Source organism: Tetrao urogallus (assembly GCF_951394365.1).
Source record: "Tetrao urogallus genome assembly, chromosome: 2".
Taxonomy (NCBI): Eukaryota; Metazoa; Chordata; class Aves; order Galliformes; family Phasianidae; genus Tetrao; species Tetrao urogallus.
Genome location: NC_136814.1, coordinates 85,927,627 through 85,944,362, shown reverse-complemented (window position 1 = coordinate 85,944,362; position 16,736 = coordinate 85,927,627). Strand labels below are relative to the sequence as shown.

Genomic DNA, 16,736 nt, shown 5'->3' with positions numbered 1-16,736 from the left:
ATCTGAAATTGGTCAGCAAAAAAAAAAATAGCATCTGTTTTGCAATGAGTGTCTCCCCCCTATTGTTCTTTCATTTTCCTCAAATAAAACAAGGAATCACGTTTTAAGTAAGAATACAAATGCCACTATCAACCTTGAACTACAGTAAAAATAAAAACCCTTTTCAAAATGAAAATAACCAGAAAGTTCCATCAACACAAATAACACATAGGTCACTGCTCCTGTTTATTTGATGACATTTATTAACTACTGAAAGCTATATGGACGTTTCCTGATGTGCACAAAGAAACTGCTGTCAGACGAGGATCATACATTAAAAAAAAAAAAAATGAAAAAAAAAAAAAAACAAAGGGTTGCAGTCAATTCATTCTTTGAGAGATTGCACACACTACACTAAATCTACTTTCATTTGATATCGCAGAGGCATAACCGAGAGTAAATTTTGGTTTAAGGCATTTCAGCTGCCAAGATCAGACAGGTAACATGAATGAAATCTCAGTAATTAATTATTTACCTTCCTTCTAATGAAGACAGGAGCACACAGATAAAATTACTTAGGTTCACATAAATGCATTCTAAGAAACATCCAGCATTAGCACAGAAATGGAATGGGTGACCTACTAAGGGTTTTTCCACTCCTGACTTCTAAAAATGAGAAGAAAATTGCTGATAAACAGACCATGAATAACTCTCCAAAAGTCCCTGGCAATGCACTGGATGTAAGTGAGACAGAAAACATTTTCTTGGCTTTTCTCTTTCAGGGCCTTTTTTTTCTTTTTTTGGCAGTAACAACTGGCAATGAGCGAGTCCAAATTATTGCTTACAGCACACACACAGCACACATTCAGTTCAGATAGTAAAATCACTAACTAAATGGAGCAAGGAAACCTTCAAGGTTGGACAGAAAAGACAAAGACTGACAAAACGGGTATATGTGGGAGTGGAAGGAAAAGACTCAAAATACAAGGAAGGACATTGCAGTGCCGGGAGGTTTGACAGCTCATTAGAAAACAATCGAGTTGATTTCTTGGCAATGGGGGGAGGCGGTTGTTTGAAGTCTGAAGTCACAAAGTTCACCGGTCTCCCTCTCTCATGCACTTTTTATTTATCTTTATTTATCTTTTTCACCAAAATACCAGCTTCAGTCCTAATGTCCCCATGCCACATTCTTGCCTGCTCCTTATTAAAGGATTCAAGAACTTAAGAAGCTATGTTCTGCAGGTATTTAATGCATGAAGGAGATGTAGAAAATCTGCCACTGAGGGAACTGATGAATATGCCAATCTGCATGAGGAAGTCAGGGCTCCTAAAATGTGCTGCTATACATATAAAGGACAAGTAGGATATGAAGTTTAAAACTTCTGAAGAGAGGAGAACAGGAGGGCAGAATGTCAAACCCCAGGACCTCAAAGGACCTCAAAGAAAAGTTAGAATGTTTTGACTATACTCACGAGAAGTTTGAACTTTTTATTAAAAAAAGAAAGAAACAGAGGGATTAAGATATTGATAAAGTCAGAGAATAGAATAAAGATTAACTTAAACAAAAGACCTTTTTCTAAATGCTCAGAATTTACTTCAAGTTCTGGCAACAGTGATCCCAGAACAAACTACACCTGCAGATTTAGCACAACAGAATGTTAATGCACGTTTTATCTAAAAGCTTTAACACCAAACACAGGTAAAACTATTTTTGCTTGGCCAACAGCCAACTCTTTTACACTGAAGCAGAACATTATCCTGCTGGATAAACAATACCTAAACAATACTTAAATCATAATAAAAATGAAAATTATAAAAATATGAAGCAGACTGATGCATTAACCACTCATGCAGGGCAAAAACTTGCCAGAGGTAAAAAAACAATCATGAGAAACTACACACAGAGGGAGAGAGATGAGATGCAAAACTTTGGGTATACTCTGTAAATAAAATAATACTGTAAAAAGTAGAAGACTAAAGTCAGTATGAAAAGTAGAAGTAAATGTATGCCAGAATTGAGAAGAAAAAAAAAAGATCTTTCAACATTTTGTCTCTGATAAATCTGCTTCAAGATAAATCATTGGTACAGCCTGTCTCTGAAGATTCAACCAGTCACCCACACTATTCTCACTAATACATCATTCAAGGCTTTACAAAAGTAAAAATGAAGTAGACTTCCTCTGTCCTTCATTTTGTTCTGACTGACATAACTGTAGAGCTCCCTTCAACTTCACATCAACTTTATTTGTTTGAAAAGCCACATTAACAGAGGAGATTGCTACATTTTCGCCTGTAGTAGCTGGGTTTGTGGAAAAGTGCGCCTGGAATTTTGAATCCTATGCAGAGAAAGCACCTTTTCTACTAACAGTGTCAACTGTACTTTCTGGAGACTTCCATTAATAATCTTAAAAAGCAACTGCCTGTGAGAATGCCAATTATTTTTCATCCTTGAGATAATCCTCTAGTATTACAAGGAAAATCCCAAAGAAGTAACTGGGTGGCAAATGTGTGTTGTAAGGACAGAAAAGAAAGATTCCTTCTCTGATAAAGTATTACTTCTTTTTCTTGTTTTCCTTTTTAAAAAAAAAAAAAAAAAGTTTTCATAGTGCTGTATAATTATGGCTTTCCTATTCAAAATTAATCATTCCACCACAGATCAAGTTCTTTGAAAAGCATTTTTTTTGAGTCCTCACCTGTAAAACGGCATTTAGTTTTATGCTAATAACACTTTCATTGCAGTGAGTCCAGAAGTCCACCTCTTTGCTAACTATATGCAGTATGCAGTACAAGGCTGACAGACTTACATTTAACTGGGCATCTTGCATTTCAGCAGTCACAACTCACCTTATGCTGCACAAGCTGCATCTTTATTTTGTCAGGGTCATTTGCAATTTCAAGATCTGAGTCCAAAGACTTCTCTGATTCTTCTAGCCACTCCATAAGTTTATGCCAGGCTTCATGGAACTGTGGAAAAGTGAAATATGTAGAGTTAAGAACACACTGATGCTTAAAATACTCCACAAACATTCAGCCCTGACCAGTTCTCTGCAGGCAAGTACTCTGCATATTTGGGAAAGGCTTGGGGTGATTTTTCTCCCTAACCTCTCCAACCAACCTGTGGACTTAATCACTGGACTTAGCCTCCTTTCACCCATATGAATTAGTAACCTCTTACATGTACGATCTGTATGTAAGCCCAATATGCATCTTTCACAGACATACTCCTAACTCCCGTCGATGTGCTTGTCATTTGAATACCTACATTTTTAATACTGAATAAAAATACAGCAAGAATGGGCATTTGCTACTGTCTACATGGGACAACAGCTATAAATCACTGGGGAAAACTGAACGGATGACTGTCCAAGATCTTCCCTGAGAGGTTCAAAAATGCTCTCATGTATCAAATGCTATCTTGGTGGGCACTGAACAGATTCTTCATCTTCCTTCCTTTCTCAACAACAGTACTTCAGGAAAGGAAGCAGGGTAAGACTAAAGATTCAACCAGCTTTCACAAAGTGGCAAGCCTTTGGGACTAGACTTTTAATAGCTTGTTGTTTCTCTTTGTGGGTTTTTTTTTTGTTTGTTTGTTTGTTTTTAAATTCTTTTTGCCTGGCTGCCTAAATATGAAAGTATAAAGAACTGATTCAGCCCTATTTTTCAGGGCTGCAGATCAGGCCTTGAAACTGATACCTGTCAGTATTCCTTCTTCACTCTGCCCAGACAGTTGTCATTCTAAATAAATAAAACTAATTGCATACAGCTTTTCAAAGTGAAGGAAGTTGAGATCTTTTCTACTGTACATGTCATTTTAGAACTGCCATGTGTGTAAATGCACAAGAAAAATTGCTGGGATTTTTTTTTTTTAATGTTCGTTTTATGGCATAATGTTTGCTCAAACATATGCCACTAGAAAAGCTCTTATTCTAGCAACTGAGTAGTAGTAACAATGAACAATGAAAGTAGTTTGGCTGTGAATATGATCAAATCCTCACTTGACTAAGAAAACCTAAAACTTCTTACTGATGATATTACATTCCTCTCACACATTTTGCATGTTATCACTTATGTTCCTCAGTGAGGGGAACATGAATCTAAAGAAAATAAATGAATGCTCCCCGGTAAGGAAAGGTCTGTAAAAAACTCTCCAAGTTTTTAAGGAAATAAATTGAGAGATCTTAGAAGATGATGTTATGTTAACTACCGTAAGAACCTGAGGAAGTGATGATTATTAACAAAGAGACAAAGCAAATAAAGGAAGAAAATACTAAGCAATTCTAAGCAATACTCTTACAGACTAGCAAAAGGTATTCATCACATTTTTAAAATATAAGGGGTTGATTGTGTAACTTCTCTTTGTGGACAGATGGCACTACTACACATCTGGAACCCACACTGCAACTTTCTTCTTTCAGATCATCCTGTATTGCAGACCCAAGTTATTGCTCTGGTTGAAAATGAAGACTTCACCTTCCAAATGAAGTGCTCTATGATTGCATCACAGAAATTGCTCCACTAACTTAACGGAGTCTGTTACACTAACCCAGACAAAGCTGAAAGTGCTTTAAAGCACCATATACTTCAAGAGTCTGGATATAATTTCAGCTAAGTTCAAAGAGTTGTACAACAATTACCTGTTTGGCTCGTTTCCTTGCATCATCCAAAGCTCTTCCCCTTTCGACTAAACGCTGAACTACTTTTTCCCATCTACTCTGTACACTAATCAGCAGATTCTTAATAAGGACTACGTCTTGTTTCTGGCTGAAGTATTTCAAATGGGTACCGGTTTTGTCCAGCTCTATGATCTGATCTCGATGCGAATTCACCTCCGTGGCAAAAACCTTAAAAAAAATAAAATAAAATAAAATAAAAAATAAAAAGAGAGAAAATTTTTGTAAATAATATATTACTCATGCACTGAGTAAACACCGAAAAAGCACTGTGATAAAGAAAGATATAGCAGTAAGCATAAAATGCAGTTTAAAACAATTCAAATATTTCTGAATGCCAGTGTTACAGAGTTGATTTGAACATTGTTCAACTGTCTCAAAAGAGTGGGAGAAAAACATTACACATCTGTTTCTGTACATACCTTGTGTTCATCAATTTGAAACAAGACAGTGTCCAAGATAAGACTTGGCCGAGAAGCTGCAGTTAGAGTTTGCTCTGCCTGCGTGAGCCAATTGATGAAATCTTGAAGTGAGTTGTGGAACTCCATTGCTAAATTGAGGGCCTCTTCCAGTTTGGACTGTAAAGAAAGGTTATATCTTAATAGCAGCTGATATTATGCAGGGTATTCAGCTGAGTAAACTATCTTAATTGAGCATTTTGGAGTAAGCCATTTTAATTTAACATTAACATTTTTGAACATTCTTTCAACTCAGAATTTCTGAGTTTTATATTTTAAAATAATTGCCTGTGTTTCAGACTATTAAAGAGGATGGATAGAAACTTAACAGTAAAACTATTTATTACAGATAAGTATAAATACAGCATCTAGGACTAGGATAAATTTTATACATTAGAACATTAAATTTTGTGGTAGTTAATTGTAATGAGACATGTGTTTTTTATTTATTTATTTATTTATAAAACTAGTAGAATATCAGAAATCTATGATGGTAGTGCACTTGGAAAGAGCCTCAAAGTACTCATCCAATTTATTCTTTTGCACTAAAGAAATAACAGGTTGGCTTAGATCACTTCTGTCTAATACTGTACAGCTGTCATTTTTGTTACTTGAACTGAGACTATATTTGGATGGAGAATGTTTTCAAACTGTCAATATTGTTGGCCTAGCCAAGCAATCCAGACTTATATCTTTCTATAAGAAGACGCTCAATTGTGCATTAATTCATCTGACACTCTTCCATTATACTTATCTTAAGGGACACCATCAGTCTTACTTTAAAATACAACTAAGTTGTGAGTTAATTATTTCTGCCTTATACACATTAGGGGCGAGCAGAGAATTTCTGTGTAATTATTGACTTTCTTCACTGCTTCACTGAGGTAGAGCAAATGCACTATATTTTATGAAGGGATGAAAGAAAAATGGAATTATTAATTTAAAAAAATGTATGTTGCACATCAGTGAAATCATGCTATTGATCTACTTATTGATCTACTTAGAGCAGAAGGAAGTCACTTGAAGTGGCAGAAGGCCAAGCCTTTGGGAATTTCAAGGGAAAATGGATAAAAGCTAGGAAAATTAATGCAGCAATTCTGTATTGAGAACAAAATAAACTTGAACCATCAAATAATTTAACTCTTTCTTTCATGTCTGTGACCACTGTAATAAAAAAAAAAACAAACAGAAAAGCCCTCACTCTATAAAGTTAGTATTATTAGCATCAGTTAAGATATTTCTGTAGAATAATATGCCCTTCTCAGCTATCCTGCCCCCCAGTTATAGTTAATCAACTTCTCAAACCCGTTTTTCCCCAGTATTTGCTTAAGCAAAATAATGAATTCTGCACAACTATCTCTACAGTTGATTTTAAATCTAAAAGACTAAGCAAGCTTGCATGTATAAAAGGACAGGACATTAACAGTCTTAAATACATGATTTACACTTCTATTGTTACGTATAAACACATACTTTTCTTTCACCAAGCTTCGTTTGTACGGATTCCCACTTTTCTTTTAAGTTATTTATGTCCTGCTCAACATTTGTTTCAGCAGATTCTGGGCATCTTGCAAGCATCTGCTGGCCTTTCTGCATTAGACACTTATATGTCTCTTCTTTGGCTTCAAAGGCAGCACAAAGTTCCTAAATAAAGAAACCAATAGAAAGTAAGTCAGGTAGAAATTCAATACTCTTTATTAACGTTAGCATAGCATTCCTCCCCCAACATTTTGTGGGTATGATTAAGACTAATAAAAGAAACATATGTAATTCATAAAAAGCCAAATGAACAAAGAAAGGGCCCAATTCTTCAGGAAATGAGAACTTGTATTGTCTGTCAGATGTTCTTTCTGAGATGCAAAGCTTGGCAAAGAGAGTACTAGGCACTTATCTCATTGCACAAGATTTCCTACAACTTTGTTGGTTTACTGTCCATCTGCAGCTAAAACACAAAAAGTGTCAGCATTATACAGTGCGCTGAAAGCCCAGACACATCCAACACACCTTCAAAAGCAGGTGGGACAACCTGGGAGGGCTGTTTTATGGTACGTCTTGTCTTGTGTTTTGTCTGTATTCTCCTTCACTCACTACACAAAAGCAAGATATTTTACATATATACAGAAAGCTGGAAAAATAATGGCAATTGTTGTTCTACCTTCTAACTACTCAACTCACTATTCTCTTTTAACCACGTTGAAGGTGAGGTGGCAAGAGAATTGGAACTCACATACATTCCCCTCATTCAAAAGTGCATTTCCAAAATTTGCAACAGACACTTGAAAATGCACTAATGAGGTTGGTGCAGACTCCCAGATGGAGATCTTCTTCCAGATGAACAGTAAGTGGCTTGCAGATGGGAGGAAAAGAACCTTTTCTCTGACTCCGAAGGAAAGAATGTAAACTCAGTATTTTCTGTGGGTTAGGAGGTATTGGTCACAGGATTGTATCTGTATCTGAGGACAGCAAAGCAGGAAGAAGGTTCCACTGTGAACTAAGATTCCAGAAAGCTTTGCTCCTTCTTCCCAAGAACACTGTTGTCACCTCATCTGCTTTTTTCTTATGTTCCCAAACTCCTCAAAATATTTCTAGTTTCCTTAACTTTCCAAAGCACCTTTTTCTGCTGCAGTGCAAGAACCCCTCAGAAGTAAATGTAGGGAGCACAGCACAGGCGAGACAAGGCATGGCAAGTATGGCCTGAAACACTGGGGCTGGGCTCAGGGGAAGCCAAGGAGGCCTCTCTGCAAGCCTCTTTCCTGCTGGTGTCCAGTAACACCTCTTCATATCTCTTTTATTCCCGGAGCTGCCTTAGCTGGAAATGCTACCCAAGCACAACTCCATTTATGAACTGATTACAGTTCAGGGATCTTTTATTCATGAATGTAGAAACAGACCTTATACTCAAGATGATGATTCATAATGTTATTTCCACGGAGAAAACACAATAAAACATAGAGCAAAAATTTCTATTTCAGTTTCAGGTCACAAATTAATATAGTTTGTATCCCTTAAGAGCAAGTTGAAATTTGGAAATGACAATAAATTGTTCTCAATCTGACAACCCATCTCAGCATTTCAGTTGCCAAAAAAACAATTTACACAGAGCTGCATAGATGCACTGAATTTAACTAAACTGAAATAAAATCCTATACTTTAAAACTTATGTGCCTTCAAGGATAATAGCAAGACAATATCTGCAGTTGTATGACAATCCACAACATAGCATTGGCTTTTAAAATGCATAGTTAGGAAATGACTGTACATATGTACATACTACTGGGGACACATTCACACTTGTTCCAACAATTCAGATTTAAGATTCCTTTAATCTGTAAAAACTGGCTTGCTGATTTGCATAGAATATACCGAAGAAAAATTCTGATACATTTCAAGGAAAATTTTTTGGTCTTCATCTGATTCCATGTCCAGGATAAAAAAATGGAAAGAACACTGTTTCTCCCAGGTTCTTGGTTACACAGCCCCCACCCTTGCAGGAAGAAAGATTTTGTTTATGTTTGGGTCTTTTGTTGTTGTTTTGTTGTTTCTTTCTTTTTTTTTTTTTTTTTAAACAGAACGAAGAGATTGGAGGGGGGTGTCAAAGAATTAAGATCCTTTCTATGTTTCACACTTGTTTCCTGTCATAACTGATTTGGAAACTGTAAATGCTATTCCTCTGAAAAACAGTTACTGGTAACTTTCGAAAAAAAGGCCGCACATCTGTGGGCAAAACCTTTTGCATCATTCCAAAATAAAATGTGATTTATTAAGCTGTGACAATGCAGTGTTTTAGTGGAAACTGTGCCAGGCATCTTAGAGCTCAAAGTTAGTTCAGTAAATATCACCCTCACAACTAAGCAAAGAGGTCAGAATTTCAGATCATCGGGCTTGGGCTTATATCCAAGCCTAACAGCATAGCAGGTTTTATACAAGTGGAGCACTATGGACCACCTTCCTCTGAGGTAAGGCTTCAAAAGTTAAAGTGTCCTTTATCAAGCTTTGTGGCCCATAGGGGAAAAAATCCATAGTTTTTCTCTTATAAAGGAAGGAAGGGAAGGAACGGAATAATTCAGACATCCTGATCAGATTTCCATTTCTAATTAAAGCAGAGTCTTTATGACCTATTAGTCCTAATTACATCTGTGCTAATGATGATTTCAATGTCAGCACTGGTTAAATAAAGAAGATGAAGTCCCTTGATTCAAGGTCCAAATGAATGTGGAACCCTTTTAGATTGGTCTTCATATCTGAGAAAGAGCATAAATGGTAGTTATGGGGACAGAAGAGGGAAGGAGCACATGAATCACTGAAAAATCTGTAAACACTTTCTGTTTTCCCTTCTGAAAACAAGGACAATGGCTAAGCTTTGGGCACCTCCCAAATTACTACTTTCACTCCACTGAAAATAACAGTGCTGTTGTGAAGGCTATTAAATTTTTTAAGATACAGTACAGACATTGTGATACATAGACCATGCACTGTATTTAGCATAAATATTCACGAAAGATAGTTAGTCCTGAAATGCAATTTGCAAAGCTTTCTAATACTGATACTTACCATATGGGTATTAAGCTGTTCTCTTGCTGTTTCTGGTAAGCCTCCAACAGGTTTTGATGCCAACAGTTGACGTTCAGTGTCTGTCAGCCATTGCTGCATATCTTCAACTTCACCATGGAAACCTTGGGCCTAAATTATACCACAGCATTTTAGAGCTTACTTAAATGTTTTCCATCCAAATTCTAGTTCAGATGCAGAATTATATTGGCAACAGATTCAATCAGGTATTTTCAGTAATCAGAGGAAATGAAAGAAAGAAAAACAGGAAAGGAAAAACACAACAAAAGCAAATTTAAACTATCTCCATCTATCATAATGAAAAAGTATAAAAAAACATGGAAATCCTGAAAGAAGGCTAAATGAGCCACTGTGAGATCAATGTTTTCCCTGAGTAATATATGTATACAGAATCTTCAGCCTTTAAAAATAAATAGCCAAAAGCTGAGGTCTTGATTTAGCTTTGTAGAAGACAAAGGACAGCTGTGGAAAGCTCAGCTGGATCTAAACGTTAGCCAAATTTAGGAGTGTCTGCATTACGGCTTTCACTTAGGTCAATTTCCAGTGCATTTCTAGTATTTTATGTAAAAAGACACTTTTTTTCTGAGTTATCTCTTTCTTTTATCATTTCCTGCTCACCTGAATCAAGGCACTGTCCAGCTGCTGTTTCCTTTGTTCTGTTTTTTCCAACACATTTTGCCAGCGCTGATTCAGAAGTTCCAACTTGCTCTGTAACTTGCTTGCTTCTTCAACGGCACTTGATTCAATCAGGTCATTTCCTGCTTTCTTAACTGCTTCTACTGTAGACTGATGAGCTAAAACATCATTCTGTAGCACCTACAATTGTAACACAGCACGCATGACTGGCTATGTTGATAAGTTATTCAATAAAGGCAAACGTAACCAACCTGGTTCTAACCCAGTGACAAAACAGTAGCTCACAATTAGCACAGATATACAGCTACAAAAAGAATCCTTCCTTCCTGCTAAGACTCACTAGGAACAAGGTCTATTCTTTCCAAAGTTATTCAAGAGATGCATGTTTTTCCAGGCTACCACAGGATGCACTACTGTGTGAACTTTCTAACCTATAAACTCTATTTTACAAAACGGAAGTAGATTGGTTGATGAGTTTGCTGAACTCCTTCAGTACTGAAGGCAGATGAAGTCGTGTATGGTAACTGGATGCCTCTTCAGTAGTAAAACACTTTGACTCAGTAAGAATATAAAAGTTTCCACAGAGGGGAAGGTGTGTAAACAGTATAAACTGTTTCTTGTTGTTTTTTCTTTTTAAAGAGTCTGTTTCTAACAGCAGTTGTATGGGGCACACATATATTTTACTCTGCACAGGTTCCCAATGATTACCTGAAAAGATTCAGAAGCCGCATAGCTGAACTGACACAGACAATGAATATGTCTTAATTATCTGTGTACTGTCAATTTCAGTCTATTCTCTGTAAATCCAAAATGAACTCTGAATAAGAATAATTTTCACATCAGGCCAAAAATAAAGAGACAGACAAGAAGGAAAGGATTTATGAGGTTAGTAAGAAATCTAAAGAGATAGAGAAGATCTTTTGCTCTTTAGAGATGCTTTTCTAAATAAACAACGAAAGCATTCTTCCACCAGCTCTAAAGCCACATTAACCAGCAAAATGCTATTAAAAAAAACCCACAAACCACCACCACCAACAACAAAACCCTACACTGTATGTAGAAAGATAAAAAGATGGAGACATGGATATCCCTGAAATTTGCTAAGAGTTTCAGAGAAGCACTCAGTTGGCAGGACCCAAACAAGACACAATTGTGCAGATTTCAGAACTGCAACTCTCTTTATTTCTGACCAAAAAGAACAAAGATGTATAAAGGTCAAATGTGTTTTCAAATGTGTTTTCTAAGACCTGGCCTAAACAGAACTAGTCAAAGAGTTTATTGCTTCAAGGGATTTAATATGCTCAATGACTTTTCAGTTCCCTGGATCAAATGAAGGTGAAAAAAGGTGGAGACCAGGGTCAGCTGCTCTTTTTTGGCTACGTTATTTGCATAGCAAATGCAAGGAAGAAAGGAATATAGAACAGAAACAGAAAAGATATTAGATTTTCCACATTACTTCAGCTATAATCTGCATCTTGAAAATTTCTATAAAGAACTATTTATCAAGAGCAGAGTTTCACTACAAGACTCATCACTAAGATAAACATCAAACAACATTTCATTTAATATTTCTTGTAATTACATACATGATGTTTGGCAAGTTCAATTTCAATAGCCTTGGGGTCTCCACCCACGGGTTTCTGTTCGTTCAGCAAGTCTTCTGTATGCGTCAGCCATGTAAGTAACTCATCCAGGGCATGCTGGAACTGCCCCAAGGCTAACAAGGCACCTTCCAGCTTGTGCTATAGTAAAAATAAAATAAATTAACAATGAAATAATTTCACGATGCTATTGAATTGGCTTAAATTACCATTAGTCACCATAATCCAGAGCAGAGTCCATACTTATGATAGCATAAAAAAGAGAGACAAACAGCTATTCAACACAGGAACTGCTTTGTAGTCAGAGCTGAGTTAGCAAATCCATTGTAAAGCCTTATGTTCTAGGCTTAAAATCCTGATCTCCGAAGATCCCATGTAACCAGAGCAGAACTAAGATTGCAAGCCCTTCTCATCAGAGATGTGGCAGTAGTTTTCATCTTTTAAAATATAATTTCAATATAAATGCATTTTGAGGCATCATCTTCTTAAAATGTTTTTTTGCACTAAAATGATTCAATTTAGAAAAAAAAAACCCACACCTCTTCAAAGCACTGCAACTTTCTCTCTTTGATAATTCAATATTTTGTGAAGAATATGAAACATTTTAATATTCATATTTTAAAGAAGAAAGTTTTAAGTGCTCAGTTCAGAAGCTAATAATGATTTTGCAAATATGAACATGCTTTTAACTGCTACTTTAAATGTCATCAAATAATCAAAATGAAATAATAATGATTTGACATTACACTGCTGACAGAGGAAGTGACAGAAGTTCTGCTAAGAGTTTTTTAAAAACACCATAAAAGCAATTCAGTAAATTACTGAAATTAAAATTCCATTAAGTATAGTTCTATAACTTCCAAACAGAAAATACCAAATACATAAATTGTTACAAACATTATGCGTAATGAAAAACTTTTCTCATAAAAACAAAGTCATGAATGAAGCCTCCACCTTCAGGTTTATTTACCTGTCGATTTATAATTTTTTCTTCTAGGCTGTCCCACATTAGTCTGAGCTCTGAGAGAGGGTCTTGTACGGTGTGCTTGTCACTTTCTTGCGTTACCTTCTTCAGCAATAGTTCTGCTTGATGGTTCAGTCTTTCCATTTCTATCTGCTGCTGATAAGCTTCTGTTTTAAATTGCTACAGTAAATAGAAAAAGAATAAAAAATAAACACATATCGTAATGCCTTTCTTGAGCATAGCACATTCCAACAATACTTACAAAACAGTACAGCACTGTCAACTTTCATAAATTTGGAGGTTAGTTTTCATGGGTAAAAATGCATGTAAAATACAATTCAGATGGTTCAAGTTAATTCAAAATATAAAATAAAGTCTTATTATCCCACCAGATACTGCTAACAGTAAGCAGAGGAGGATAAGGATACCCAATAGAAAAGTACTCTCTAATGATCTTGCTGGTTTGTAAACAAGACAGAACTTGAGTAATTTCTAACTCTGTGGTTGCAGCAATATAACACTTTAAATAGAATTATTCTTCAAAAGACCTGAAAGCAACCTTTCTTTAGTACAACACCCTCTTGTACAGACAACTAAGGCACAGTCTGAATATAATTTGCAGATGTACGTTTTTCTGAACATACAGATGGAAGATAGAGACAGTTCATTTGAAGTCATATCATGATATCATAGATAAAGAAAATAATCTGTCCACAATCAAAACATTTTACAAGTCAGAAATAAAACCAAGGATATTCCTCAATTATGACACATCCCCACTTTTTATTTAAAATATGTTGCACAGTCAGGGGGATACTTAGTCAAATAATCATATGGACAGGTTTTTGACTTACAGATTACTGGATGTATTGGGAATGATGCAGTATCATGTTAGAACACTTAGAGAAAGCCGATAATGGCGGAAGTGAATCTCTGAAGGCATTTTCTCAAAGCATCAAGGAAATTGTTTATTGTGGAAGACAGAAAATTTAATCATAACAAAAGAACTCTCTTTATAAACTTACAGCTTTTGAAAGAGAAGGAATGCTACCACTAGTAATGTAATCCCACCAAAGTCTATTCCAAAGCCATCTGTCATATATTTTATAATGTAAACTATGCAATGAAATGTTATTTCAAATTTTCATACAGATCTTTTCTTTAAAACTGAAAACTGAAAGTTGCTTACGAGTTGTGAAAAATTCAGAATACTCTAAACAATAGAGTATAACAATTTCATACCTTAAGTTCCTCAGTTTGCTGCTTCACTGTCTCCAAATCCGTTCCAACTGGGGACATGGATGCTAACTTGATGCCAGCAATGTCTACCCAGTCAAATATTGCCTGAAAATCACAATATGAAACTAAAGATGAGCAAGGAGAAATAGTATCATGTTTAAAGTTGTAATAAGATCTGAATTTATTTTACTTCAGAGAACAATATTGCTATGCTCTTTAAAATAAAACAGATTTCTTTAACAGATCCTACGTTCTTGACAATGCAAAGGCTTAAATACTGGATCAAGTACTCCATTAATCAATACAAGAATATATGCGCTGTTATTAGCAGCAACGTTCCCCACTTTACTTCTTGAGTAAAATCAGCAAATTTTATAAACTCTATGAAAAGTAAGTACAAGACAAACTCTCAGTTCCATGTCATATGGGGCTAAGATGGTAGGCTGTGGCTGAATGATATGACAATTTATATCATGATTATTGAAAAGCACTAATTAACAAACTTCTATTGAAGAGCAATGTTATCTGTGTGAAGAATGTGGAAGAAGACCCATTCAGTAGATATTAGGTTCTGAACTAAGCCATAAATAAGCTTGACTGAATCTCCTTAGGATAACAGATTTACAACTTCCATCAGTCAGTGAAGTGCACACAGTTGTGAGGCTTTATGAGTACTACTTTTGTTCCTTATAGAACCTCAAGAACATCCTGCTTACAGATTAACAACAGCTACATCAATCTCAGTAATTGCACAGGGGAAAAAGCACCTCTGGTAAGTTCTTTTAGCCTCTGTCTGTTATCCATAATTCATGAGGGAGAAATGGGTAGGAGTTCTTGTCACAATGGCCTACAGTACTCTGATGTAAGAACTACCTTCAAGAGGCTCAACAGGATGAAGCAGCTACAGTACAGCTAATGATCTGTCCACAACACTTTTCATATCGTCTACTGAAATGTGCACCAGAAGGCATTAAAATACACAAAGTACCAAGCTTATACAAACACAAAACCACAAAATATTTAAAGCAATGGCAATGATACTAATGTAACCCTGCACATCAACCTTGGCATAGTATGAACAGAGTATCTGGAAAAAACAAATAATGAGGTGCACAGAAAAACACGCATGATGTGTATTATTATTGTGTGTTCTGCTGCTTAATCTGCACTGACTACATGAAAAACTTGCCTCAGCATCATGTGAAACACGATTATTTTGTGCTTCAAGGGTTTAATTGGCTAACATGAAGGGTGGAGTAAAACTTAACGTTCTTTACAGAATTGTAGGGAATCACAGAATTGTAGGGGTTGGAAGGGACCTCCAGAGATCATCGAGTCCAACCCCCAACTGTCTTCCATTCAAGGAAAACAGCAGCAGTGAGTATATTGACCAATAATCTGTTCCTTTCAGATCATATGACTTTGTTATATCAACTTGTCTATCATGTGAATTACTATCAAACTGTGAGCAGGATTACTATGAAATTGCGTGGTATCAAAAAAAAACTCTGCACTTGCCAATAAGCAAGGAGATTTTACCATGGAATCTGGATATAATGCAATATGTGAACAACACGAAGAGAACAAATCAACAGAAAACACCTGCTTGCTGAATACTCAGTATAACCAGTGATGCATTACTTGTCACCCACTCAATCACGTTACATTTTAAATAAAACTACATATCCTATTAACTCAATATTGGATTAGGTATATCAGGTGTATCATCATTTTACCTGCAGTCCATCTTGGTACTGAACAGCTGCCTGCATAGCTTCGGCAAGCTTATCCACTCGCTCTTTCCATGTTTTGTTTAAGGCATCCCAGGCAGAGTTCAGCTACAAATAAGTGCAATTTACACCATTAGACAAAAACATTTTTTCTGCCATATAATTTGCATTCACTAAATAGATATTGCTCAGTAGCTCCAATAAATCAAACATGAATATTTCATATTCACTTCATATTAAACCTCTTGTTCTATCATTGCTTAGTTTCCTTCAGAATGCACTTGAGGTTTTATAATACAGAAGTTGCACAGTTCAAAACACTGATGACATATTTATTAACATAGGGATTATAGTCAGTATGGGAAATGTCAAATCATTTGCAGTTGAATCTTTAGAATAAAAATAGCATAAAAGAAAATTACATTACAAAATGTGAGAGAAATTATAAGTCTTTTGTAGTCGTGAACAGGACTGGTCCCAGTTAAGATACTTTGCATAAAGCATATGAAACTTATTCTTGCATCATTTTCACAAGAAATAGTCGTGTATTGCATTAATCAGTAATTTTTTAAATGTCTTCTACAAAAAATTAATCCATAAAGCAATAAAATCAATTTTTCTTTATATTCAAATCTGAGCAAAAGGCCAACCTTAATTTAACACAAAGCCTTCAAAGAAATCTCACTTCTGGTCCCAAAATTTTATTTTCAGAATTTCTTAGAGGGCAGGGAACACTACTATCAGCTGATCAAGAATTTATGAAGTTTACTGCAAAACTAATGCCTCCCACCTTATTATGTTATCTTACAATGTCAAAGGTTGATATTGGTGGTAGAGGTTGAACCTTCCCACCAATATTCCACTACATTTTGGAATGAAATGGAGCACAC

The 16,736-nt window shown here is 35.7% G+C and overlaps 1 protein-coding gene across 6 annotated transcripts in view; it reads right to left on the bottom strand.

The window, feature by feature from the left end:
• The window catches only part of DST (dystonin), a gene marked incomplete at both ends in the record, with an annotated part of 293,792 nt that overhangs the window by 25,218 nt on the left and 251,838 nt on the right, over positions 1-16,736 (bottom strand). For all 6 annotated transcript variants that reach the window (XM_079550071.1, XM_079550072.1, XM_079550074.1 and 3 more), the window contains 10 exons: positions 2,824-2,943; positions 4,614-4,820; positions 5,072-5,227; positions 6,581-6,751; positions 9,659-9,787; positions 10,295-10,492; positions 11,899-12,054; positions 12,884-13,057; positions 14,120-14,221; positions 15,853-15,954. In XM_079550071.1, coding sequence (XP_079406197.1) covers positions 2,824-2,943; positions 4,614-4,820; positions 5,072-5,227; positions 6,581-6,751; positions 9,659-9,787; positions 10,295-10,492; positions 11,899-12,054; positions 12,884-13,057; positions 14,120-14,221; positions 15,853-15,954 — 1,515 coding nt within the window. The remainder of the gene's footprint in view (positions 1-2,823; positions 2,944-4,613; positions 4,821-5,071; positions 5,228-6,580; positions 6,752-9,658; positions 9,788-10,294; positions 10,493-11,898; positions 12,055-12,883; positions 13,058-14,119; positions 14,222-15,852; positions 15,955-16,736) is intronic.